This window comes from Falco cherrug, chromosome 12 (assembly GCF_023634085.1).
Source record: "Falco cherrug isolate bFalChe1 chromosome 12, bFalChe1.pri, whole genome shotgun sequence".
In the NCBI taxonomy this organism is placed as follows: domain Eukaryota; kingdom Metazoa; phylum Chordata; class Aves; order Falconiformes; family Falconidae; genus Falco; species Falco cherrug.
In genome coordinates, this window is record NC_073708.1 from 28,075,805 (window position 1) to 28,100,929 (window position 25,125).

General features: G+C 40.4%; 1 protein-coding gene across 12 annotated transcripts in view; it reads right to left on the reverse strand.

The window, feature by feature from the left end:
- The window catches only part of EPS15 (epidermal growth factor receptor pathway substrate 15), a 68,923-nt gene that overhangs the window by 28,837 nt on the left and 14,961 nt on the right, over positions 1 to 25,125 (reverse strand). For 8 of the 12 annotated variants that reach the window (XM_014280911.3, XM_055724591.1, XM_055724584.1 and 5 more), the window contains exons 1-12: positions 19,451 to 19,505; positions 18,354 to 18,412; positions 15,036 to 15,077; positions 9,981 to 10,070; positions 9,610 to 9,657; positions 8,714 to 8,809; positions 8,208 to 8,273; positions 7,636 to 7,761; positions 7,125 to 7,184; positions 5,350 to 5,550; positions 3,594 to 3,739; positions 2,551 to 2,710 (exon numbers count right to left, since the gene is read on the reverse strand). In XM_014280911.3, coding sequence (XP_014136386.2) covers positions 2,551 to 2,710; positions 3,594 to 3,739; positions 5,350 to 5,550; positions 7,125 to 7,184; positions 7,636 to 7,761; positions 8,208 to 8,273; positions 8,714 to 8,809; positions 9,610 to 9,657; positions 9,981 to 10,070; positions 15,036 to 15,077; positions 18,354 to 18,412; positions 19,451 to 19,490 — 1,134 coding nt within the window. In that variant the 5' untranslated portion in view covers positions 19,491 to 19,505. Of the gene's footprint in view, positions 1 to 2,550; positions 2,711 to 3,593; positions 3,740 to 5,349; positions 5,551 to 7,124; positions 7,185 to 7,635; positions 7,762 to 8,207; positions 8,274 to 8,713; positions 8,810 to 9,609; positions 9,658 to 9,980; positions 10,071 to 15,035; positions 15,078 to 18,353; positions 18,413 to 19,450; positions 19,506 to 22,273; positions 22,610 to 25,125 lie in introns of those variants that run through there. The other 4 variants (XM_055724592.1, XM_055724587.1, XM_055724583.1 and 1 more) reach the window with 3 other exon arrangements.

Sequence of the window (25,125 nt, forward strand, 5' to 3'; positions counted from 1 at the left end):
TTCTCGAGTAGGCAAAATAACTATGAAGTTCAATCCTGTTCTAAAGGAATTAAACCAGAGTTTTGCAGAATTGCTCATGGTGTTCCAGTGCCAAAGTTTTTACTTCTCCTAGGAAGGGGACAGAAGGAAAACATGGAGCTACTAGCTACAAGTACCAATTCTTTCCTGGCCTCCTTTTTTCATCAGTTAAAGAAATTCTGCGCACTAACACCAGCAAACTTGAACAAAATACAATTCAATCTTATTTTCAATTGTTCAAGAGAACGGGTGTGGGGAGCAACATCAAAGCCAACATTTTTAGCTTCAACACACTAGTTAACAAAGACAAAAGTTAGAACTATTTGCTGCCATTTACTACACTGCAACACACATGCAAACAATGCTGCCAGTTTTTAATTCAAAATCGTAATAAAAGTGAATTCCTGACAAAATTCTTTGAAAGGAACTCGCATGTAAGTTTAAGTTTTACGGCTAGTAATGCAAGTACTATTTGGTGATTACAAACAATTAGGTGAAGAAACACAGCAACAAGTAGTAGACTGCTGCTGCATCCCATTCACAGGACCGGCATTCAGGCCTCAAAACTGAAATAAAAATTACACTACTGTGGTAACAAGATTCTGTAAGGAAACCAAACATTAGAAACAGCAAGATATATACATATGCATTCTGAAAATCTACCGAGAAGGATCACAAATTAACTTCCTCTACTTTAAAAACATAATGGATTAACATTATACTTACTGATATTTCTGCTGCTACCTTTATATTGGTCAATTCAGAAGACAAAGCCTAAGGTATTTTTCTTGGTTTGTTTTCTTGTGGGTTTTTTTTTGTTTGTTTGTTGGGGGGGTGTGTGTGTTTGCTGGTTTGTTGGCATTTTTTTCCCTATATAAGCCACACCACTTCAAGAAAACCAGCAAAAAGCCTATTCCTGCCTACTGCTCTTATCCTTTAGGTTCAATTCTTTAGCAATAACTTTGGACAAACAGGTTCTTTCATATCAACAAGACAACATCTCTTTTCAAAAAGCTCAAAATGAGCTGAAGATTCAGCTCAATTTAGTAAAACAAATGGTAAGGACTTACAGAGCTAAAAGCTAACTTACCTTCTTTCACAATATTCTTACTCAGCATTTATGTTAGTAATGCAAAAAAATAAGTCACACTGATGTCTGAGAGTTCTCTAAGAACATTTTACACACACAAAATAGCAGTAACCAACATTGATCTCATCCAATGTGTTCTAATCACTAAATTTTCTGCAATATAATCAGTAAAACCGAGCTGTTAGTCATAACGATAACTGTCAACTCTCACAATGGGCTACTACTCTGTCACCACTTCCCCAACAGTTTCAACAGGGTAAGATGTAGCATTTTCTCCTTTAAGTTCAAGTAGCATAAATTACCAACAGGTAACAGCCACAGAGGTCTGGGTTCAAGGAAGAACCCTGGGGTTCTTCCAGATGAACAACAGTGGAGATCAGCAACAACCTGAGATCAGTACACCCTGTGACACTTCAGAGAAGTGCTGTGCTATTCCAATGATTATGTAAGAGTTTTAGAAGGATGTTCATTATTAAACCAACAGACAGTAAATATTAGAAAAGCAAAGATTCTCTAACCTTGAGAAAGCAGAGTTAACAAACTGACAGAATAATAAGGATGAAAAGCAGAGTGGTGCAGAATGGAAAAAACAGTCCAAACTAGAAAAGAGACATAGAAAGGAAAGCAAACATACAAAAAAGATTAGTAGATTTGCAAATAAAGCAATTACTTTTTAAAAACAGAATGTAAAAAGAAATTAGATATCAGTTACAGAAACTCAAAAGTAGTGCCAAATTTTGAGTTTCACTTTTTCAAGTGCAAATTTTTCATTCTGTTTAAGAAAGTTGTAGTATTAGGTCAATGTTTTGCACAACCAAGAAAAGGTAACTCACATCAGACTTCATGATGTGTAAAACAAGTAAGAATTTGTGATGACCTCTACCCTTCTGATAAATACAACTTGAACTGCTGAGGTACAGTCTACTGCTGGATTAAGAAAGATGGCAATCAACAGACTATGAAGACATTTAAACTATCTGTGAAGCATAAAATGGAGGACCATTTACTTTTAAAACTTTAAATATATAATTCTAAGCTTTATTTAGTTCACCTTGTTTCCAGACTTCTTAAAAAAGATCTATGTAAAAAAGGTAACTGCGGACACATTCAAGGAAAAACATGGAACTTGTGCACACTATTTCAGATGCAAACTAAAAGTTCTTTAGATAGTTAGTAGAAGGGCTTATTCTTTCAAAAATAGAAAATAATGCTTTCTCCACATAAGATCTCTCCGCTTGGTTGGCAGGCATAATAAATGACAGCTTCATTTTGAAACATGGATGGAACAGTTTTTTGTCAATTCTTTGCACCTAAGTCTCATTTGCTTCTTGGTATTATGATAAATTTAAGGTATGCCAGTACTTGAGGTGCTTCTTGCATAGCCTTTGAAATTAACATTCTTTTTTTGAGATTTATACCAAAAATGTCAAACCCATCCTTACCTTCTGTAAGCCGACACCCCTGTCTGAAGGTGGAATCATCTCCGGAGTCAGAGCCTGAGGTGGATCAATGCCCTTCATTAACTTCTGATTAATTAAATAGAAAGCCAAAGCAAACTGTTCCTTTGAAAGCTTTCCACAGTCCTTTGTGTCACAGAGAGCCCTGTACAGAGATACACATGAAATAAATCAAATCCTCATTTCTGCAAGTACAGCCCTCTTTATTGTACTTGCTGTCATTTAAAAATGTGAAAATTGCTAGTGTGTATCTCCTCTTCTAAAAAAAGGCAATATAGCAGCAAGGCATGGTAATAAATAGAAAACATTACTCAAACATACACGGCCACTTTCTTTTGGTAGGCTAAAGGTCCACAGCTGTTACAGTAGGTTCTGATCCACTGAAAGGCAGAATCAGGGCTGTAAGTCATAACACCTGAGTATCTGTAACTGAAGTTGCTTCTACATTAAATAACTTTTCACAGCCAACACAATTTCATCTGCATTTTCCTAAAGCACAAGTTGCAGCAACCATACCTGGGCGGGGTGTCTGTGTTTCTATCAGAGTGCCCTGCAATATCTTACAGTGGGGAAAAAATTAAAAAAAGCAATAGCTGTCACTACTAGCTGTAATAACAGACAAGTTGTCGAATAAGATGGGCCATAAGTCTCAGTCTCATGTGATATTACATAGGTAATTCTCTTCAGCAGTATATGGATAGTATCAGTGTTTAGATACACAGCAACACAAGGATGCATTAAATACACTGGTTTAGCTGAAGTGTAGTATTTGTTTATAACAATCTGTGTTCAGGCACTTTACCTCCTCCCCTAAGACATAAGGCATAGCACAAACCCCCATTTCTGTCCAAAAGCAGAAGTAAATAAGTTACCACTACTTATACAGAGGCCATGCTGTTATATAAAAAAAAAAAAACCCACACCGTTCATTTTCCAGAAATGTCAAAATAGCACTTTTCAAGAAAAGTGCTAGGAAGGAGCGAGAACCATGCCATCGTCTAAACAGCTGTCATGGAAAAAAACCCTACCAGATATGTGCAAGAAGAGCAGAAGGCAGTCCTGTCTTCAAGAATAGTTCTCTGGCTTCCACACCTGACACAAATCCATCCATGTCCTTGTCAGTTTTCACAAAGATCTCATCATACTTAATTTTGTCTGCAGGCGATACAACCCACTGAAGGGGGGTGGAGATGGAAGGAGAAAAAGAAAAAAACAAACAAACCAAAACCACAATACTAAGATATAGGCAGTTCTGTTTTCAGATAGCTACTTTCAGAGTTACATAAATTCAAGGACTACAGCACAGATTTAAGAAGTGATATCGGTGCCTCATTCATGAGCAAGTTTTATCCTCCCAGATAGAGACACACAGAGATCCATAAGCAATTCCAAAAGCAGAAGCAAAGTATTTACATCAGTGAAGCACCAAGGCTGGCAGTACTGCTCTACCCCTTTGCCTATCCACTGAAAGTATTTCCCGGATCCCAGACCTCCTCCCAGCATGGGGCTGTGCCCTCATCACTGTGCTCAGTCACAGCCCTGCTTACTGTCTGGCTCTGTCAATTTTATTCCCCTTACACAGCCAGGGAGCTTTAGCTGGAGGGACTGAAGAACTGCTCAAGCCCTGACTGTTAATTGTTGGCACATTCTAAATTGTAGAATTTACCTCCCATCAAGGTAAACACATGAATTGGTGCCGCTTCTGTTACTTCAGCACTATTTCTAAACACTAAGCTACTTATAAAGATGTTTGAGTTTGAGTGAAAATGGCTTCAAGTGCATGCTTTTGAATGCTAATTAATTTCAGCACACAAGGACATTGAACAGATGAATCCCAAATGGTGCTGTACATAAAGCATACACTGAAACACTCACCCAGAACGGCACTGATTAGTAATACATACAACAAGATTTGCCATCAGTGCGTTGTCAGATGAAAACCTTGGCACCTCCAGAACTAAAATGCCAGTTTCCTACCGATCACTCAAATATGGGTATCCAAATGTCCAAGCAGCATCTTACGCATTAAATACTACAATGCTTACCTTAGACCCCCTTCTCACTTTCTTCTTATTTTGAATAGAACGAGTAAATTAGAAACTACTTGGAAAGACATTTTCTCAGATTCTGGATTCTAAAATGACAAGGATTAAATAAGTTGCTTGGAGGGCCTGGGAGGTGTCAAGCTCAATCATCATATTCAGAACAAACACCAAATCCTGTGTGTTTAGGTGGATATGCCAGACCTTTTGTTTCCTTTTCCTATTGCTTGTGCATCTCTCTAGTTCATTTTCATTAATGTCTTCTTCAAATTGCATGCACACCTGCACATACAACTGTGCATACATGCCTGCCATAATTTTTTTTCATTTATATATACTAATATATATTATTTGTCCTTGTTGAAATCGGTCTTCAGCCAGGAGACATGTTCTGCAGATGTCTACCTGGACTACATTTTAAAATCTGTTTTCTTAATATTTTGACCTCTATGTTTAGCTTGATGCCTTGAAATAATTTATTTTAAGAATACCTTAAAAAATGTTACTAAACAACATCTTTTTTATCCAACTTTTTATATCTGAAGACATCTCGAAAAAGCAGAAGATAACTTTCACACTTCTCCACCTGGTCTTCCCATCAGCTGCCTCAAATGCATCAATGAATCAACAGGGCAAGAAGGAAACTAAAAACCTCTATCAAGACTCTTCATACCAGCAGCTTCCAAAGTACAGCATTAAAAGAGCAGAAATCTCCTCACCCCAAGTAGCTTCAGAACTGTACCTGTGTTAATGGTGTTTTGGCAGCTAAAATGCCTACAGGTGGCAAGGACTGATGAGACTCTTTGGTAGATGCTGAAGATGGAATTAATGGCATTGCTCCTGGAACACTGATAGGTTTTCTCTTGGATGGTGGCACCAAAGCTGCAGGCAAGGACATTGGCACTGGTTCTTTCTCCAAAGCACAGTACACCAGAAACATGGCCTGAACAAGAAAATAAGGTGCGTGGATGTAAATATCCAAGAAATAAATATATATCTATAAATTAAGGAATTAGTTAATGAAGAAATGCTCCGAAGTTATTTCTTACCTTTCTCCTTTACAAGCCCCCTCAACTGAACTGCAGCTCATTGCCTTCTGACCTGTGTTTTTCATTACTACTTTCTTTTGAGGTCCAGTGCTTAACGAAGGAAGTTCAGTATCTTTTAGAACATTGAAATGATTCTCCTAAGCTTGTACCACCACTTGTGAAATTTTGAGAGAACACTTCAAACACTTAATTTTAATGTATTTATGTTTTTCCAGGAATCATTCCACTTAGTGTCTATTCTTTTGTTGAGGTTGTATGTTTTAATGATTTTGACTGTTGTTCAAGCCTCAGAACTGCATCTTATATAAATTTTATAATACTTTATAGATTATAAGTTCATAGCTTAATTTATCTCAAACATTTCCCTAGAACATACCAATACTCTGAAATCAAGGCTGAAAGTTGGAAGAATTACAGCATAAACACAGGAAATCAAATATAGTAATAATTAATTACTAGGATCTTAAAGGAATTGGTTTCAAAAGAAACTGAAGTATATAGGTGCCTGAAGAGGACTAGAAAAATATTCAAAGAAGCAGTTTTTATAATTTTATTCTTTCTCAAAAATATAAGTGACAAAAGAAAAAGGTAAATTAATCACATTTATATTATGAAGGAAAAAAACACGAGGTTTTGATGTTGTCCATAACATCAATTCTTGACAATTACACAGGTATTCCTTATTTTATTTTCATTTTATTTTTAAACCTTGACTCTGAAAGGATGAGCAAAAGTTTAGTTTGTAGAAATTAAGGGCTGGCTTTATTCCCAACTGAGGACAGAAAGGTCACATTACTTTTTCAAGATTCTTGCAATGCAGAATGCAGTTAAGAGATTTTGTTAGCTTTTCCAAACCGTTGAAGTTAGGTTTGGTATTTCTCCATATAAAATGAAATCTTCTCCTCCAGACTGAATGCAGAATTCCTTCCTCTCCAATTGACTTACATGCAAAAACATGCTAAAAGTTTTGAGAAAAAGATGATGCATGCTTACTATCACATTCAAAACTTACAGAGTCTTCAAAAGTAAAAGCCTCCCACTCGCTTCTCACTTGCCATCTCTTGGGGAAAGCAAAACTTATTACGTTATTTCATCAGTCCTACATTAGTAGTGTTAAAATTGCTATGAGCTTTTGAGGAACTTGTACGTAAGTTCTTTAAAACTGGCCTCCTGCAAGCTCTATAAATGCTGAAGTTTAAGGTAAAACTTAATCGGTGAAAACTCGAGCCTCTCATGCGACAGCAGATCACAGGTAAGGGTTTTTAATGGCTCATTTAGCCTAAAGAAAGTTACTGCTGTGTATTGAGAGACATTCAACAAACCAACAGAAACATTAAATAGTACTAAAACTTGACTAAGGTCTCTGGACAAAGGCAATAAATGAACAACAGAAACAGTCAAAAATTAATACACAATGCATCTATTTAAAACCCTTGTCATCAGACTTTCAAAATCCCAAGATACTTACAACTGCAAATTCATCTCGATCCAACATTCCATCGCGGTCAATATCACTCAATTCCCACACCTACCAATAAAAAGCAGAACATGGGGATGTTTGCCTGAACTGCAGCAGTTTCCTATTTAAAACCTCATTAGAAACAAATGTGGGAACAGCCTCCCTCCACCATATCCGAATTTTTATTAAGATGAACAGCATTCGTTTTCAGTAAGCAACATACTTTCATATAAACCATGCAAAAGAAGAGAGATTACCTTGGAGACAGAGTGCACGAAGGGCACCCTGCCCTAAACCAAGTGTTAAAGACTACAAAACTGATACATTGTAGTAAGAGGTGGTCTATCAAAATAAAAAAATAACTTTTCTATTTTTTTACAGTTTAATGTATGGCCACTCTTGAGATAGTATTTAGTAGTTTGGCTCATTACTAAAAAGCATTAATCTGAAAAGGAGGTATTACTGAGTGTAGCACAGTTGTTATTTGTGAATTAACGATTAAGAAGAAAGATATTCTTACTCGTCCTAAGATATCCACTGGCAGTTTTGAGTTAAGGAGTACAGGTTTCACCTTATCACCTGACAACAGTCCATTCACAGGATTTAGGCTGTCAAAAATAGCATCGTACTTGGCCTTGTCTTCCAGCTGCAGGGGCAGAAAAAAAGGTATTACTTATGGGAAGTCACATGCGTAGCCTAAGAAGCAGTAGTTCTTTCAAAAGTATTAACTGGGTTTTTTAAGTTACACTTTAAAATACACACATTGCAGTTCCTGATGTTTAAAAGAAAATATGAAAAATATTTTCTTTCTAAGGCAGCTAGAGACTCATCCAAAACCCAGTGAAATTTACTCTTCAATTATTTTCATGCTTCAAGTAACTATTTTTTTTCCAATTTTGTAAATATGAAGAGGTTTCCCAAGGGTCAAGTGTTCTTTATCAAATTAAGTCTACTAGCCTGTTTACAGAGTTGAAATGAATGGTAATTTATCATACTTTATAGCTACCAGTAGCATTATATTTTTCTCAATCAGATACATGTTTTCTTGCAAAGCACATCAGAGTTCTAGGTAACAGCCTGGTTGTTATTTACCTTAACTGCCCATGGTACATCACTCGATGCTGTTCCGCTGAGTAGCAAAGGACTACTAGTATCAGTCTAAGGAAAAACAGGGGAAAAAACCCAAAAATATTATAAAAACGAGACCTTGCAAAACCACTCCCTTATTTGAGAAGGTGTTCCTTCTCAAAGCCAGAACTGCATTTTAGTCACACATACCTTCATTAAGGATACCAATATTTAGAGTAAGAAATTTAAAATGTTTCTTCCATTAAGGACAACACTAAGAGAATAAATACCATATATATATTTTTATATACATATATATTCCAATTACCCACAATTTTATATTCAAATCCCCACTAGGGCATGTAGCACCTTATTCTCAGCCCACATTGCTTAATTTTCCCCTGTTGTAGGCTCTATTGCCCTACAACATCACGTTCAGAAATGTTTGGCATACCAAACCTTCCTAATTGTTCACTTAAAAGCAGTTCTTATCAATGAGTTGATATGTTCAATTAAAAAAGAAATCTTACAAATCTTGGTGGAGGAACAGGCAAATTAAGACTACTCAGGGAAACATCCAATCCATTCTGTGCACATGCTACAAGTCGTAAAGCCACAAAAAATTCCTACAGGAAAAATGAAATTTTAAAGGATTTATTATATAAAAATACTCAAATTTCAAAATAAATTTCTAGTATTGCTATATATACAAAGGGTTGCAAATGGCTTCAAAAGGGGTCACAAAGTGACAGAAGGCAGCAGCCTTGGAGTTCTTGGAGGAACCGAGTTGATCCCAAAGGTAGCAGTTGATGGAGGGGAGGAAAGAAAGGTACAGCACATGAGAAAAATTAATCAAAAGTAGCATGAAAAGAAATGAAATTGTTTGGTAGATGCTACAAGCTCCTCATTTTCCTACAATGAGGTGAAGCAGTTAGCTCTCCACAGGCCGTTATTGAAGTTACTATACATCAAACCAAACAGCAATGCACATTAGAACTTTCCAGCAGTACCACTGTAGGAATGTACTAAAGTCAAGTCCACCAAAATTAAATAAATAAGAATTTGGAAGATTTTACTAGAATTTTAATTTCTGCATTAAATTTCCTCCAAGATTAATAGGAAAAGTCACCTTTGCAGTAAATACAATACATTAACCCTTAAATTATTTATCACTATATTGTTCCGTACAGCTACACAGCAGCTCATTTTACTACTTGAAGAAAAACTGATGAGGTAGCTGAAGGCTCCTTAGTTTATTGTAGCTTACACAAAGTGCAAAGTACAAGTCTACTACAAATCAGAAAAATGTGAGGAAAAAAAATCAGTTAGAAAAACTGATTTCCTGAACCAGAAATCTTAACTTTTATCTTAATTCAAGGCTTGCTAATGGTTAGAGTAACCTCATACACCATATAAACAATCATACCTGTTTGTTCAGGATACCCTTGCCATCAGTATCAGCTAAGTCCCAAATCTAAAACACAAAAATAATAGACACCAAGTGTTCCACAGCACTGAGAGGAAGCTGGCAAGTTCTCACTCCATTTAACAATGCATTCTTGGATGAAAGTTAAGATCTGAACTTATTTGTGGTGATAAATTTAAATATTGTTTTAATTTCCAGTACAAGCGATATACATAGTAGAACAAGCAAGAAGACTGAAGTCGGAAACTATTGGATATCACAACTGAAAACACGTTAGGAGATGTATCTTGTACTATCACTAAGCATTTTCATTTACACAGGATACTAACTGAAGCAAGAGACAGGATAATTAAATAATTATCATTAAATACCTTTCTAAGTACCAAATCTGTCAATCCAGACTTCTTCAAGAAAACAGCTGCATCAGAAGCTAACACTCTTCCAGCATTAGCAGAATCAACCTGGGAGAAGAAAAAAACCTCACATGACAAACTAGCTTTTGAATTGATGCAATCTCTTTAAACATTTTCTCAAAAAGCCAGCAAAGAACAGTGCTCAAGTTAATGTAGTCACTTTGAGACCAATCTTTCAGACTTTTTTAAAAAAAGAAAAACTCCCTTTCATTTAAAAAATCATGTTATGTTAGAATTAAGACATTTTGAACTAGCTGCTCCAGATTTAGTAGCAATAGGCAGGCTTTGGAAGCTGATATTTTACACTAACACTGCCAAATTTAAGATATATCATGCATATATATCTAAGCATCTTTCACACTCTAATGTTTCACAATGTTCCAGAAAAATACACTATTATCCCCATCTGTCTGTACACAACCAAGACAGAGAGCTAAGAATTTTGCCTAGATGACCCAGTTTGGGGCAGAAGCAAGGAAGGTAACCCAGGTTTCCCAAGTCACAAGCCAGCACCCCAATGCAAGCCTACTCTTATAGGTCATCAATGAAGATTTAGGTTAATTCCACATAAAAACTAAGGAAAAAACCTACTAACATACATGCAAACAATCAAGGTCCACTGCTGTAAGTTTCTCATCATTGACTATGCCTGGATTTCAGGGTCTCCAGTAGAAGTTTCCAAGTACAAAGGCCCAAGAATTTCTCAAGTTATGCTATAGACCGGGAAGCTTGTTCACAGTAGGCCATCACCTGAACCTAATTAGCCTTTTGTAATCAGGGATTTCTTCTTGATGCCCACAAAAAAATCTGACTTGCAAGGACAGAGAAGTCCCAGAGTTTGATTACATTTAATTGTGCAGCTCTGAATGCATTATGTTATGGTCCGAAAAAGAAGGCTTTGCTTGAAGATACCTTTATCACCCTAGAAGAGGGAAATGCTTACTCCCTGAAGTGAAACTTACTGACACAATGAAGAAGCTGCTGATAGTTTTGGCAGAATATCAACCAGCATGCATTTCTCCCTGGATCAATAAGGAGATCGTTAAAATAGATCACTGCTCAAGTTCCTAAGCAAAAACAGTGCCTCGGTTATATCTTCAACTGGAAGAAGCAAGCAGTAAAACTTACATCACCTACATGCGGACAAGGGAAAATCGAGAAAAAGCTACGAGTCTGAGAGCCTAAAGCAAAAGGGTGCCTAAAAAGGGCACAGTACAGAGAAGAGGACTAAGGGTATCTTCAGTCAACTCAAACTGTCAGACTTACTACATCAGACAGGTAGCAGTACAGGTGTTCCAAGATTTTGAGATCAGATTATATATTACGATTTATAGATAAAAATTATATCATCCTCAGAAACAGTCTTCCCATCTATGACCAGCTGGGATGCCCTGAAATTATGAAGAATTTGCAACATGATAAACATTTCGAAGGACAGGAAAGAGGTAAGAGAGGTCACTTTCCACACTTCCTGAAGAGCCAGAGAACCAAAACGGAAATTGTACAAATAAATAAGCATGCATGGAAAACTGAAGTACACACACAGGAAGAATAGCTTGATGCTAGCGTTAGATCTCCCAGTACCCCCTTTTCAAGATCAATGCTTTTTGAGCACTTGCCGAACACCGAGTCATCATGGCTGTCTTCAAAATAGCCTAAGAATGCCTCGTGAAAACTAGTGCTTCACACAGAACAAAAAGTTTGGGAATATATAGCAAAATGATGATAATGATGCATTGCATCATTTACAGTCTCATAGCTTTGCATTTAAACAAAGACCACATTCAGTATCTTGTTTGGAATGCAAGACCAACCTCCCAAGTTTACAGGTGCAGCACACACAAGGTGCTCAAAGCAAACAGCTCCCAAAGGCGGGCTTAGAACTAGCTAGTGAGAGACCGTGGAGAATTTATCATTTGGAAAGCATGCGGCAGGAGATGAAGGTTGTCTGATAGACACTTCTTCTAAAAGTGAACAAAAAACTGAAAGCAATCCCAAAGGCATCATTTAATACAAAAGTGAAAATATCTTGTTTTCAGCATAACTAATATGATTTTAATTAGGAGACATTGTTTCCTATAATTGAGGATTCCCTGGTCAGGGCAATAAAATTACAAACACTACAGCCTTGTAGTTAGCCTGCTCCTCATAATTTTAAATTATCTAATTCAGTCCGTATGGGAGAGCTGTTCATATTATAAGCAAAAAGCTGCCAAAACACTGCATCAAATCCCCTTTTCAGTTAGTGGAGTCGAGCTTGCACATTAAGCACAGTCATCTTGGCATCCGCTCAGAAAACCTCCAGCCCGGGACTTCACTACTCTTTCGGGAAAGTCACAAAGCGATACAGTATCAGCTGTGTTTATTTTTTATCTCCCCACCTCCAGCCCAGAGGGAGGTGACTTTAAAGGATTTAAGCAGGAATCTTACTTAATCCGATATGGATACAGGTTCCTTTTGTGCAACTAATTACCTATATTTTAGTAACTTTTTTTTTTTTAAAGGGCTAATTTAAATTTCTTGACCAATTACAGAGTCTTGTATGCTGGGATGGGGGTACTTGCTAAACATGATAACACTGCAGAAAATTGGCTTATGTTTGACTATTGCACTGAGATCGCTGGCGTTTGTCAGCTACACGCCGACTTGTGATGTGCAAAAAGCAGTTTTCATAGCTGTATTGGCCAACAACTCTCTTGTTGGAAAATGTCATTTGTAGGGCTAGAAATGATTAAAAATTACAAATGTAAATCTGATGTCAGAAGTTAATAGCAAGAAGTACTTCAACTCAGGATTCATCAAGAACGCATCAGCAGCTCAGGCATACTGCTTACCTACTACAATGCATCACATGATTAAGTAATTCCCTACTACCTCATCACACATATTTAAATTTGTCCTTTAATCTCACCCCGTTTTGAAAGAGTCTAGAAAAGGTTAAACACAAAAACTTCTATTTGAAAGAAAAATGTCCCTATTGAAAGGTTAAGATTTCAACTGCATTCCAAATACAAAGCCCAAGACTGATACCCACCCGTTTCACAACACACATTATGCCATATGAATTACTTAAAGATTGTGATAGAACTGGAAGTGTACTAAGCATCAGAGCTATTTCAGGTGATGAACTTTTATTCTCAGGTTGCATGGAACACTCTGAAGTGCTTCTGGTATGAAAAAAACCCAACCCACGCTCTACCAGCACCACAGGACAAAGTAGGAAATGTCTTTCCAACATTTCTATTCTGAAAGTTGACATCTCCTTATCTAAGGGAGGGAAAGAAAAAGTTATCTACTGCAACTGAAAGTCTTTAGACACTACATTTGAAAGCTACTCTTTAGGACAAACACTTGCAGAAAAGAGTTTGGCTGAGCAAGTCAGAAAATGAATCCTCTGAAAAATAAATCCATTGGCACAACTTCACTGACAGTAACATCATGTTTAAGGAATCCCTGTTCCTGTATACTATTGAGACTGCTGGACAACAACTAGTACTCCAGTTTCACTAGGCTATATATTCCAACGAATGCAAGATGCTAAGTGACTTCAGAACCGGTATCGCATTTGTGCTTAAATTCAGTTTCTTTATCCAACTTTTTGCTTAACACTTGAGTGGTAAAGCAATTGCAGTCAGGAGAAAGACAGGCACGTGGCAAAGATGATACATGACAATGATAGTCAGTAGTATTTAGGAAACCTAACATGCAAAAAATATTAATTCCTTGCCTTTTCTTGGGACCTTACAATGATCACCATAATATGGTATTCTCCTAAGGCTTTTAATCCAATGCCTGGAGATAAACACAGTGGATTTGTCCATCAGACTGAAGGAAAACTTTGTGAGGGTGATACTATCTCCCTTCAACCTTCAGGAGCCATCCGAACTTAGATCAAGATAAACTCACTCTTCTTTAGCAATTTCAAATCTGCTACTCTTCTGCAGTGGAGAAAAAGCTGTTAAAGTAAAACAGAAAGCTCAAACTTCAGCATCACAGGCTGATACACTTTAACCACTGTTTCATGTGCTTGATAATGGGACTAACCCTCTAAGCGCAATCCAAAAACAGAGCGTGGATAGAAATCATGGTCTTTGCTCTTCCCCAGCAGATAAACTTACATTCTAATGTTGACACTCAAAGAAGTTGCTAAATAACAAGGTCATATACACTATATCCTGTCTTAGGACAAACAAACAGGAAAATTACCCGTTGCACAAAGGAAAAAACCCAACTTCCTACAGTCATTTAGTTTACATTTCCTTTAAATTTTCACATTAACTGTGTTTGCACAATAATTTATATTACACGTGATACAAAATATTGCTATTATAGAGTAGTTCAAACAGCTATTTTTCAAAAAAGTTGTATTTATAGGAATTAATACCCCTTATTTTTGCTGAGCCTAAATATAAAAGACAGTTGATATATAAAACTTATGTTCTTTTTATTTTGGGGGTTTGTTTATATATTTAGTTAGTTTTTACATTATAAAGTCAAAAGATTCGTATCTCTTGAGTGAAGCTGCAAGAACTGCACACATTCTTTTGGTATTCAGTGGCCTTCCATCCAAATTTCACTCCTCGCAGCATCCTGTAAGAACCTCTGGGGATATGCAGAGACACAAGTCTTACATAACGCTAACTACATTACAAACACAGGAAATTCAGCTTCACGTGTAAAAAGGAACAAAGAACATAACAATACAGTACTTCACAAGAGTTCACTCCATTCCAAGAGCTAACAGTCTGTTGTAACTCTAAAGTGATGTATGTCATACATACCTGGTAGCTCCCTAGCAAATTAAATAAGTCATCTTACAACCAATATTATATTTACGATTATATAGTTCAGACCCAAGTGTTAGTTGCTATAAAAATATTTTTTAAAGCAGAATAATATTCCTTGAACTTTTATTGTTTACACACTGTTGGCCATGCTGAAGTCTATAGCAAATGAATATTCTTTCTTTTAAATAGAAAACAAAGTTTGTTCTCTCAACAAGAACATACATACCTGTCGATAGAATTTCTCATACAGAGGATTTGCACTTGATAGCTGTAAAAGAGAAAGAGAGATAAAATTAACCCTGAAGATTTCCATTTCAATTCCCCTCTCCCTGGATAAAGAAAGATGTTAAACACTTTAATGGTCTTTAAAGACGCATTAAGCATTTATATAATTCTATTTATTCTGTAACACAATGGGGACTATGACAGCTCTTGATGCTGTAACTTTTGGAAGACTAACTTCTTGTTTTTAAGTCAGTGATACTAACCACTATCAGATTACTATCAGGTCACCAGCTTAGGCAGTAGGAAACAAGAATTCTTAAGCGAGTCCATCTACAGGCAAAAGAAGAAACCTGAAACGGTACAGGCTAGGAAGTACTCTCTAATGAGTACAAAGCCATGTAATTTTATTTTGTTATCCACTGCATAATTCTTTAGAATTCAGAGTCATATGCAACTCGTCTGTACAATTTTCGGGTATTCAAATTAACTCCTGCATTCACAACTAACTCCACAGCAGTGGTACCAAATTAAGAGAGAGTAAAAAATTAACTTTGTTTTTTGTAACTTGAATCCTTGCCAGTGGTAACTTCTACCTGATATTCCACTGCCTCCTACCAGACATTCAGTGCTCACCTAAACTGAGGTGGACAAAGATAAAATAGCTTCTTTGGAAAAGGCCCTTTCTTTATGAATTTGTTTTTAAGCGATTCTTAAAAACTCTAGAAAAGCCCAAGGCCTGAAACCATGCAAAACCTGGTGTCTTGGCCTACATCAAATACCCTTGCCCAAGAGATTCCCAAGAAGTGGATGGTTAGGGTTACCTCTCTTCCCTGACGTAAAACCAAGCACAAAATCAGATACCATTTTCATGAAGCGCACGTCGCCTAAACCAAAGATTGTGTGCATGACTGGGTGCATTTATGCAGAGGCTAACCCTAGAATTACCACTATGTGTTGCCCTGGCAAGCCCTGCTGGAACAACTGAGCATAATGCAAGTTAATCACACAACACATACTAAAATAAAAAACACAGAGCCACATAACTTTGAATATCACCCAAAACCCAGAATTCTCTCCCTTAAGAGGAATATGATTTTAAACTCCAGGATTTACAGACCTTTGTACAAAGTGAATCCAATAAGGTAGCTTCCTTGGCTTTAAAATTTAGAAATTTACATTGAAATACGGAAACCAACAGTATTCTAAATGTTGTCAATCATACAGTTGTAGAAAACACCTTACTATAGCATGTACACATGGTGACAGCTGAAATGAAACCGCATACATTTTCCTGTAGCAACAGCTAATGCAGTTGCTCTTTTGGCCAAGCTTAGATGTTCACAGATGCTGATTATCGAAGAATATAAAGCACGGAAGTTTGCTAGAAATTAGGGGTTCAGTGTGATACTGCACGGTTTCTGTATTTGAGCAGAATTATCAGAACACCCTGAAACAGAAATTACCGAGAACAGCTAGAAATAATAGGAAAACCTTCATTTGGACCTTGACATATGCTTGTTCAGCAAGTATGCTGCTCTAGAGACACCCAGTTTCTTCTAAGAGCCACAGGGCATTTCTGATTCTCCACTTGTTTCTTGGGTGAATTTTGGTTGGTTGGTTTTGGCTGGGGTTTTTTGGAGGGAGAGTGACGGTGGGAGGGTCTGGTGATTTTTGTTTTGTTGGTGGGTGGGTGGGTAATGGCTCTCACATAGACATTAAATATTACCTATGCTGGGAAACCATCATCAGTATTCCCTGCAATACCTCCATGCAATACCACAGCTTAAACTTGCTCTGGCTTCGCTCTGGTATCCCAAGATTTTTATTATTTCAGCCATCAACTAAGCAGATGTTTACACATCCCTTAAAATAGCCTGATGAAATATATTCAAGTTTTGCCAGACCTCTGACTACTGTAACACCAATATAACAAACGCTTTCAATCACTTCCCAGCATGCTCCAAAACATACTTTATTTTCTTAGCTAAACCTCAAATGCTGTGCTTACCAACTCAGCTACACTTTGTAGAGCAATCTAGATGGACAGTTCTAAAGGTTCAAGTGTTTTACTTACTACGTATTACTTCATTATAATGTAAAAATATAGAACACAATCAAATTAAAGCTACAAGCAGAAAACTAGGACAGAGTTGGCCAGTGCATCCGCTACAAGTATCAATTCTTATGCATCATCCTTCTTGCCCAATACCACCCTTTGTTCAGCCAAATGTTTCGTTATTACAGCCAAACTGATCATTGTCACTCCTGGACAGGAAACACTGTGCTTAAGTCCTGCAATGAAAGACCAAATGCAAAACAATCTTTTCATTCAGTACCCAGAGTACAAGCCAGTAATTCTTATTTATTTCATTAGTGTTTCCAATATTCATTTTAAAATCAGTATCATTGCAGTAACTGGAATTTCCTGTGATGCCAAATAAAATAATAGCAGGTAAAAAAGTTCCCCAGACTATTTTGCTAGTAACAGACTTGGTTTTCTTTCAAAGTATACCCCACAATAAAACAACAGATACAAATATAATCTAGGATAAGCAAAAAGTACTGCTCAACATCTTTCAAAGTGGTGCTGTAGAATTTACCTGGCAAAATTGTTTTTATGGGACTTGTAACAACCAATTGTAGAGAGTAAACTCAAGTTGTTTTCAATGCAAAAAGGAAGGAGGAAGGGAGAAAAGGTCAGATTCCACAGCATATAAAAATAGAAATACAGTATTAAGATTCCATTTAGAAGTTTATCACTTCATAAGATTAACGTCTGCTCTAGTAATTACAACCTTTCGTTACAAACCTATGAACTTTAGCGTATTAACCTAGGAAATAAAAAACACCTTCAGGGTCACCTGTCTTTTTCATCTTCTGTTGTCAATCAAGCCTTTATATCCCCATGTTTTCATCCCTCTGGCACATGCACATTTAGATGTAACAAGATACTATTCCCAGTCTGTCCACCCCACCCATCCACAACCTTCCTTCTCAGAAAATGGTTTAAAAACAAACAAACATAAAGTTGTCAATTGAGAAAAACAATAACAACTTCCCATTTGAACCCAAATGAGATAGAAGGGGAGAAACAAGCTATTCTATCTTGATTAAAATTCAAAATACTCTATTTTATCATGACTAGCTCTAGGATTCATTTTAAGAGTTTCCAAGCCAAAAGACACAATGTGGTCATAAGCAATCTTCACGTACTCAGACAGGCAAAAAACAGGTAAGTTTAAGGCAAGCAGGTTTTCTTACAATGCCGTTTCCAAACAATAAACAGCTTGTCCCTTTTTCCCCCTACTGAACTTCTCACCTGAAGTGTTTCACAGCAAAGCTTCCTACCACTTCCCATTAGATAACCAAGCATGTCTCCTACAGCACTAGCAAAAGTAAAGGTAAGAAAACATTTACTGTAAATTCATACAAAAATATTACCAAGTACTTCAAAATTCAGCACTTGCATTCCCATTGAAGAGTTGAAAACAAAACTGAACACAAAACCTCTGCCATCATCCCTCTGCGTAGACTGTCACCACGTAATTAAGAGAATGGTTCAATTTAATTTTCAAATCGCTACAGGAAACCTCCATCATCTTCTAATCAGTACTGAACAAAGCCTATATACCATGAAAGAGTAGCTTCACTGCCTTTTTAGATGCAGCTACTCTCTAACATGGTTGATGCAGTATCAATTAAAAAAACAAGCCTAAGTTCTATCTGCTTCAGCAGCAGTCAGCCCCCTCTATACACTAGGTTAAACACACACACACACTCAAGATTTCCTCACCTTTCATGGAGGACAGAAAGAGGAACAACAGATTTCTCACTCCAGTAAAAAGAACAAACTAAGATCTTAATTTTACCATTTTGCTGATCCCTTAAAAAAAAAATATTAAAAAACCAGACATTTGCCAGAGTCCTCACAAGATTTGGTTCTACATTATATATAACATGTATTACCATGACAGTATCATTCATACCGTAAGTATTTGCAACTTATGTATTCCAGTAGGAAGACATCAAATGCGTGCATTGCCAGGATTAACAAGTATCTATCTAGCTTAGCCTCAGTTGTAATATTTGATGCTTCCCTTCAACGACAAAGCACGGTGTTCTGGACTCCGTGACACAATGCTGAAGTTTAAACTGAGACCTGCAGCTAGTTAGGATACAAATTTTACACAACTGTCTTGTTGTGCAGCTATAACTGCTTTAAGACCACTACTACATTTTTCACAAAAAGCATTTCAGGACACCAGGAAAACAAACACAAAAAGTTATTTTCCTATTCTCCTCAAGTATTTCTTTACAGTCCTTCCCCGAACCGTGGGCTTTCCCTTCAATCACATATAGGCAGGTTTTTCAGAATACACAAGTTCAATTTTCAAGAGCAACAATAAGTTATCACACCAGCTTTCAAAAACGCTGTCTTCCCACTCTCAACATGCATTTTCCGCACCTTCAGTTTCCTGTTCTTCCTCCCTAAATGAAATAGGCCAGATAAGCAACCGTCCTTCGAAGGTAAAAAACACAACTCCTCACGTTGGCTTATAGCTTAATTTGAGTTTTCTGACATCAGATGACAATTTGTGAGATAGGAACAGTTCCTTCTCATTGACTTTGCTAGCTTGTTTCCAAACGAAAGGCAACCACAACAAAACATTCCCATGGTTGAAATTTCCTTAGAAGTTCTCTATTAAATTCAGTTATGCTCAGACCATAATACTTGCTGAGCAAATACAAGTGGCAACAAGATGTTGCAGAATGGGTTCAAAATGGGAAATAAAAGATACTTCAGATTATTACTAAACTGGGGGGAGGAGGGGAAGGTTAATCACCTTCAGTTTGCAATGTTCTTTCAAGCATGCATGGTGTAATAAATTTCACTACAGCTACATGGTCCTGAAATATTTGTACTGATCAGTCAACTGAATACAGTTAGCACCAAAAAGTCTCAAATTAGTTAAGCAGTGTTTCGATATTCAAATAAAGGATGTCCAGCCCTCTCAGACACTGCAGCTGCAGAGTCATCTGAAAATACCCTAGTTTCACTTGGAAACACCCTACTTCCTAGCCATATTAAATCACAGTTAAACCAAACAGGGGAAGGGGAAAATAAAACCTGACACAATTGTGAGCTTGACTGCAAGTTAATATGCCTCTTATTCTCTGCATGTAGGTACAACAGAAAGTGCTGATCTCATCCTTTTTATTGCTGGTGTTCGTAACTGATCTAACTGCAGCTGGTAACTGTACCCCCACCCCCTACACTGTCTTTTTCACTTCCTCATGCTCATCTGAGCAGATTTAGAACACGTAACTATTTGTTGTAACTTTTCATAACACTGAAATTCCAGAAGTTAGAACCTACAGTGAAGAAATCATCTTTAGGCTGCATGACTTTCTAAGACGGTTCTCACGCAATGCGAGAAGAAAAAAATACACAAAAAATAAATCCCCACACAAACTGTCAACAACAACAGAAATAGCTTCCTCAATTTAACCACTGGTGGAAAGCTGTAGTCACAAAGGCTTAAAGGATACTGGCAATTTTTCTGCTTGTGTCAACATTATCACGTTTGTATTTAGTCCCCCTTCCATGTGACCAAAAAAATGTAAATTCTACAAAGAAAGGATTACACAGCCTGTAAGCAATAATGTCTTGCTGTAGAACACACCAGAGCGGACACTCCTCCCCTCTCCCCAAATAACGAGCCTTTAGACCAACAGAATTAAGGCTGCTGGTCTAGGAAATCTTCTTTTCTCTTCAGTAAGGGGATGTTTTAAACCTTTTTCTTTTGCTTCAACACTGCTGAAAAAAAGAGACACAGAAAAGGCTAACCTAGTATTTTTTAGTATTAAAGCAAGCTTTCACAGAAGGTGCTGTACTTCATAACTATACCTTCAGACCTTTAAAGACACGCTCATTATTTACATTCTCTACATATTTGAAGTTTGTCTTTTCACAGAACTATCCTCCTTCCTTTCCTTGAAACATGATTTTCTCAAAAGTCAACTACGTGAGTGACTGCAAATCAAGCCGCCTTGCTGCCAAATTTTAAGTTTACTTCTACATGGTTAAGTGATGCACGTTTATTGACCAGCTTTACTTTCTGTAAACATGACAAATGATGATCAGATGGAAGCATCCCAAGCCAGGAGCCTGTGCACCAACAGGCCTGCCTCCAGCTTGTGGCAGGTAGGAATGCAAGTTTCTCACGTCACCGCTAAATGAAACAAAAAAGTACCAGAAAGTGCAGTTTATGAGCTATGAAATCTCTAGACGCAGCCCTGAAGTATACAAGAACTTGCACGAAGCCATGCTACTACCACCGAGGAAAAAATCCCAGCGGCAAAGGCTTGGCAAAGGGAGATCCCCGAGCACCACAGGTGCCAAGGGGTCTGCAGGTGCTCAGACCCCCGCCCGCAAAGCCCTTCACCATGGGCAGCACGCAGAAACGGCGTCCCCGCACCGCGGGGCCCACAGGGGGACAGGTACGATGACTTCCAAGCCAGACCTTCGGAGTTACGTTTCTGTTCCGACAAGAACCAGGCTCCCCCGGGCCGCCCCTCCGGCAGGCTGCCCGCTCCCCGGCCGCCCCCCGGGCCGGCTGCCGCGCCCCGCACAGGCTCCTCACCGGCCCCCGCCCGCAGCCAGCGCGCCCCTCGCTCCCAGGCCGCCCCCTGCCTCCCCAGCCCGGGGGGCGGCATTTTTGTGGTAATGGTGTCGATTTTTTTTTTAATAGTTGTGTAAACCAGGCGCCCTGTGCTTTTACGGAAGACAAAAGGCCAAGAGCGACTACAACCGCCGCAGCCCGGACCCCCGTGGGCTGCCCACCCGGAGGGCCGCTCCCCGGCGGCGGGGGGGGCCGCGGCCGTGCCCCGCTCAGCGGCACCTGCGGCCGGGCGGGCTCCCTGCGCGGCCAGGGGCTGCCTGCCCGCCCCGCCACCGCGGCGCCCCTGCCCCAGCCGCGCTTCAGCCGCCACCTGACAGCGCCGGTCGGCCGTTAGCGCGGCGGGGCAGGGCTGAGGGGCGGCGGCGGCCACACAAAGCCGCGCCGCCCGGGGGCCCGCCGGGCTGCACCGAGCCGCTCCGCCACCGCCCGGGCCCCGCTGCTGTCCCGAGCACCCCCCGCCCCAGCCCCGGGAGGCGCCGGGCCTCGCAGCCGGCCGGCAGAGGGAGACGAGCGGCGGGCAGGAGCGGGGAGCCCCCGCGCCCGCGGCGGGAGGTACCTGTGTCAGGGAGAGGTGGGCGGCCATGCTGCTTCCATCATGCACCGGCCGGGCCGCAGGAAGGACGCGCCGCGGCCCCGGCACCCGCGGCCCAACTTCGGCAACTTCCCTAGCCGGCCCCGGCCAAAACCCGGCACCGGATCCGCGCCCGCCGACGGCCGGAGCCGGAGCCCGCCCCGCCACGGCGCGCGGCAGCGGGGGCCGCCAGCAAAACCGGGCGCCGGAGCCGGAGCCCGCGCCAGGCAGCTGCAGCAAAAACCCGGAGCCGGAGCCCTCGGCCCGATGCGGCGCCCAACGCTGCCGGCACCTCGCCCTTGTCTGCCCCGCTGTCGGCCCTGCCCCTGCCGGAGGGGCTCGGGGCGTTCCGGGTCAGCCGAGGCACGGGCGGGGGAGGGCCCGACCCGGAGGTGTCAGGGCTGGGCTGGGCTGGGCTGTACGGGGGCTGGGCCGCCCGGGAGGATGCGGCGGCTGGACCCCTCCGGCTGGGCAGCAGCGAGGGGCAGCCCGGGCTCTGGGCTCTGCCGCTGGCCGCCCCGCTCACAGGGAGCTGCAGGCCTGGGGCGTGCGGCCTGCCCCTGCCAGGCCCTGCCGGCGGGCCCTCGGGAGGGGGATGCAGAAGACAGGCAACGGGCAGCCCTTGCCACAGGAGAAACCCTCAGACAGGACAGGGGGCAAGAGGAGCCAGCTGCAGTGGGAAGCAAATTGTACCGTGTTCTCCTAACACATAACAAACAGTTGTGTACAAACAGGCTGTGAGCAGTACTCGTGCCACCGCTTACTCCTGCTCTTCCTCCCGCTTAGGGCTCCGGCTTGGCCCAGGCAAACCTCCCTGTTCTGCCAGGGAACAGGAGGGCACCGGCGGCTCCTGTACCTGCTCATTCCCACCCACGGGCTGTTCCAGCCGCTCTTCTGAGCATTTTGCACCACCACATCGTCCATGTCACCGTGGGCGCAGGGAAACATGGCTATTTCTTTACTTTACCCCAAGGTGGATTAGGCACAAATTTAAACTTGAAAAACACATTCAGACCAACAAGAGGAAATTACCTGGAGTCATACTTGATTATTGGAAAGGTTTCACAATGTGCTTTGGTGTCTTTCACTGTTTTTAATTTGCTACCACTCTGCATATTTTTGTCTTCAGCTTGGTTTCATGCCTGTGCTAATGCTCACGCCCCACCTCTGCATCCCATCATTCCTCAGCTGGCAGTCATTCTGAGCTGCTATTTCTCATCATCTGTCACGAAACATGTGGGATCGCTCCTTCCCACCTATTCTCTAACAAAGGTTTTATAGAAGCTCTGCTTTACCGACCTGTTTCTCAGTCATTTCAGCAAGAAAAAGAAGATATGGAGGGGAAGAATATAAAAAGAAAACACAATAAATATAAAAATATTCACATACTCATTGTCATGCCTCTATTTCACCTCACACTCATTTCCTACTAAGTAAAATCCCTAGAAAACAGCACAGGCAATTATATTTCTAGGTTGATTTTTTGTCTTCTTTGATTAAAATTGGAATACTATCCCACAATAATTAATACTTGGAAATTAAACCAGAAGATTGTAAAACTATAGCTGTGTCTCCTGGGGACAGCAATATTTGAGTCTGTTAGTATTTGGGAGGTGGTCCCTCAGTAGAGGTTTGAAGGGCCTGGGTTTCTGTTAGCTGCCATGACCTCACGTGGATGCCCTTTGCTCTCCCAGTTGTTTTCTTCTCTCAGTCTCCTCTCCCTGGGCGAGGAGAACAGCTACTGCTTGGTAACGGCCTCTCAGGAGAGAGGCTACGCCCAGGGTGGTGTTTTCTCATTGCAAATAGAAGGAAAATGCAAAACCGGGTAATGGGACCTGGCTCTGGAGTTAGAGGCTTGATGTTGAGAGTTGTTGTGAGCAGGATTTTGTGGGCAGGCTGTCTGACTCAGCAGATGTGTTCTGGCTGCTGCTTCCTTTCCCTCTGCTGGGTATTGATCATCAAGCGTTTCCCATCTGGTCCAGGACTAGACCCACAGCTGCAGCGAGGCTACTGAAATAAGGGTGTTGAGTCAAGGAACACCAGGGACTTGTATAGGTACTCGCCTCTCCCATGAGAGCCCTTCAAACAGGGCAGCCTCACCTGGAGCACGATTAAAGGTCCCATGTTCCCTCTGAGCAGATGGGACCTCTATCCAGGAGGTACGCTTGCTCTGGCCAAATGACTGCCCCTGCCAGCCTGACCTTCCTGAAGTCTCTGAGTTAAAAAATAAACGCAACAAACCCCACCATTTTGCTTCCTCAAACTGTGAGGTGCACAGCAGTCTGCTGATGCGGAGAGCCTTTTCATACTGCTGTTGAGCTCTCCTAAGCAGCAGCAGCAGCGGACTATGAGTTGCACTTGCTGCTTAGGAACTAGCAGGCAGTGCCAGGAATGTGGTTTATGTACCTTCACACCCTGGCCACGCATATAGCACACCTGGCTCCTCTGAGAGGTGGATGGACTTTCAAAACACACAGTCATCATGCATGACCACTCTGTCCACAGTCAAGAGTGCAAGAGTCACTTACCGTAACCACTGGGGCCTCTGCAAATTAAAATAATAATGACTCCCATTCAGTCAATGCTGGATTGGTGAGGTCATGAGGATCTTTTGCTGTTGTTGATTATTCTGTGCCTCCCACAGACAAACATTGTCCTGGATGCCTCCAGCCACCTGAGTTAAAACAGCTAGCTCACAGCCTCAGACATCTCTAGGACAATTACAACAGTACTTGCCAGCCAGCTGACAATAAACTGTTACACTGCAGATTTGTATGAATCTAGAATGGCAGTTCTCAGAAGGAAATAGGTATCTGCATCTAAGCTGGAATTGAAAT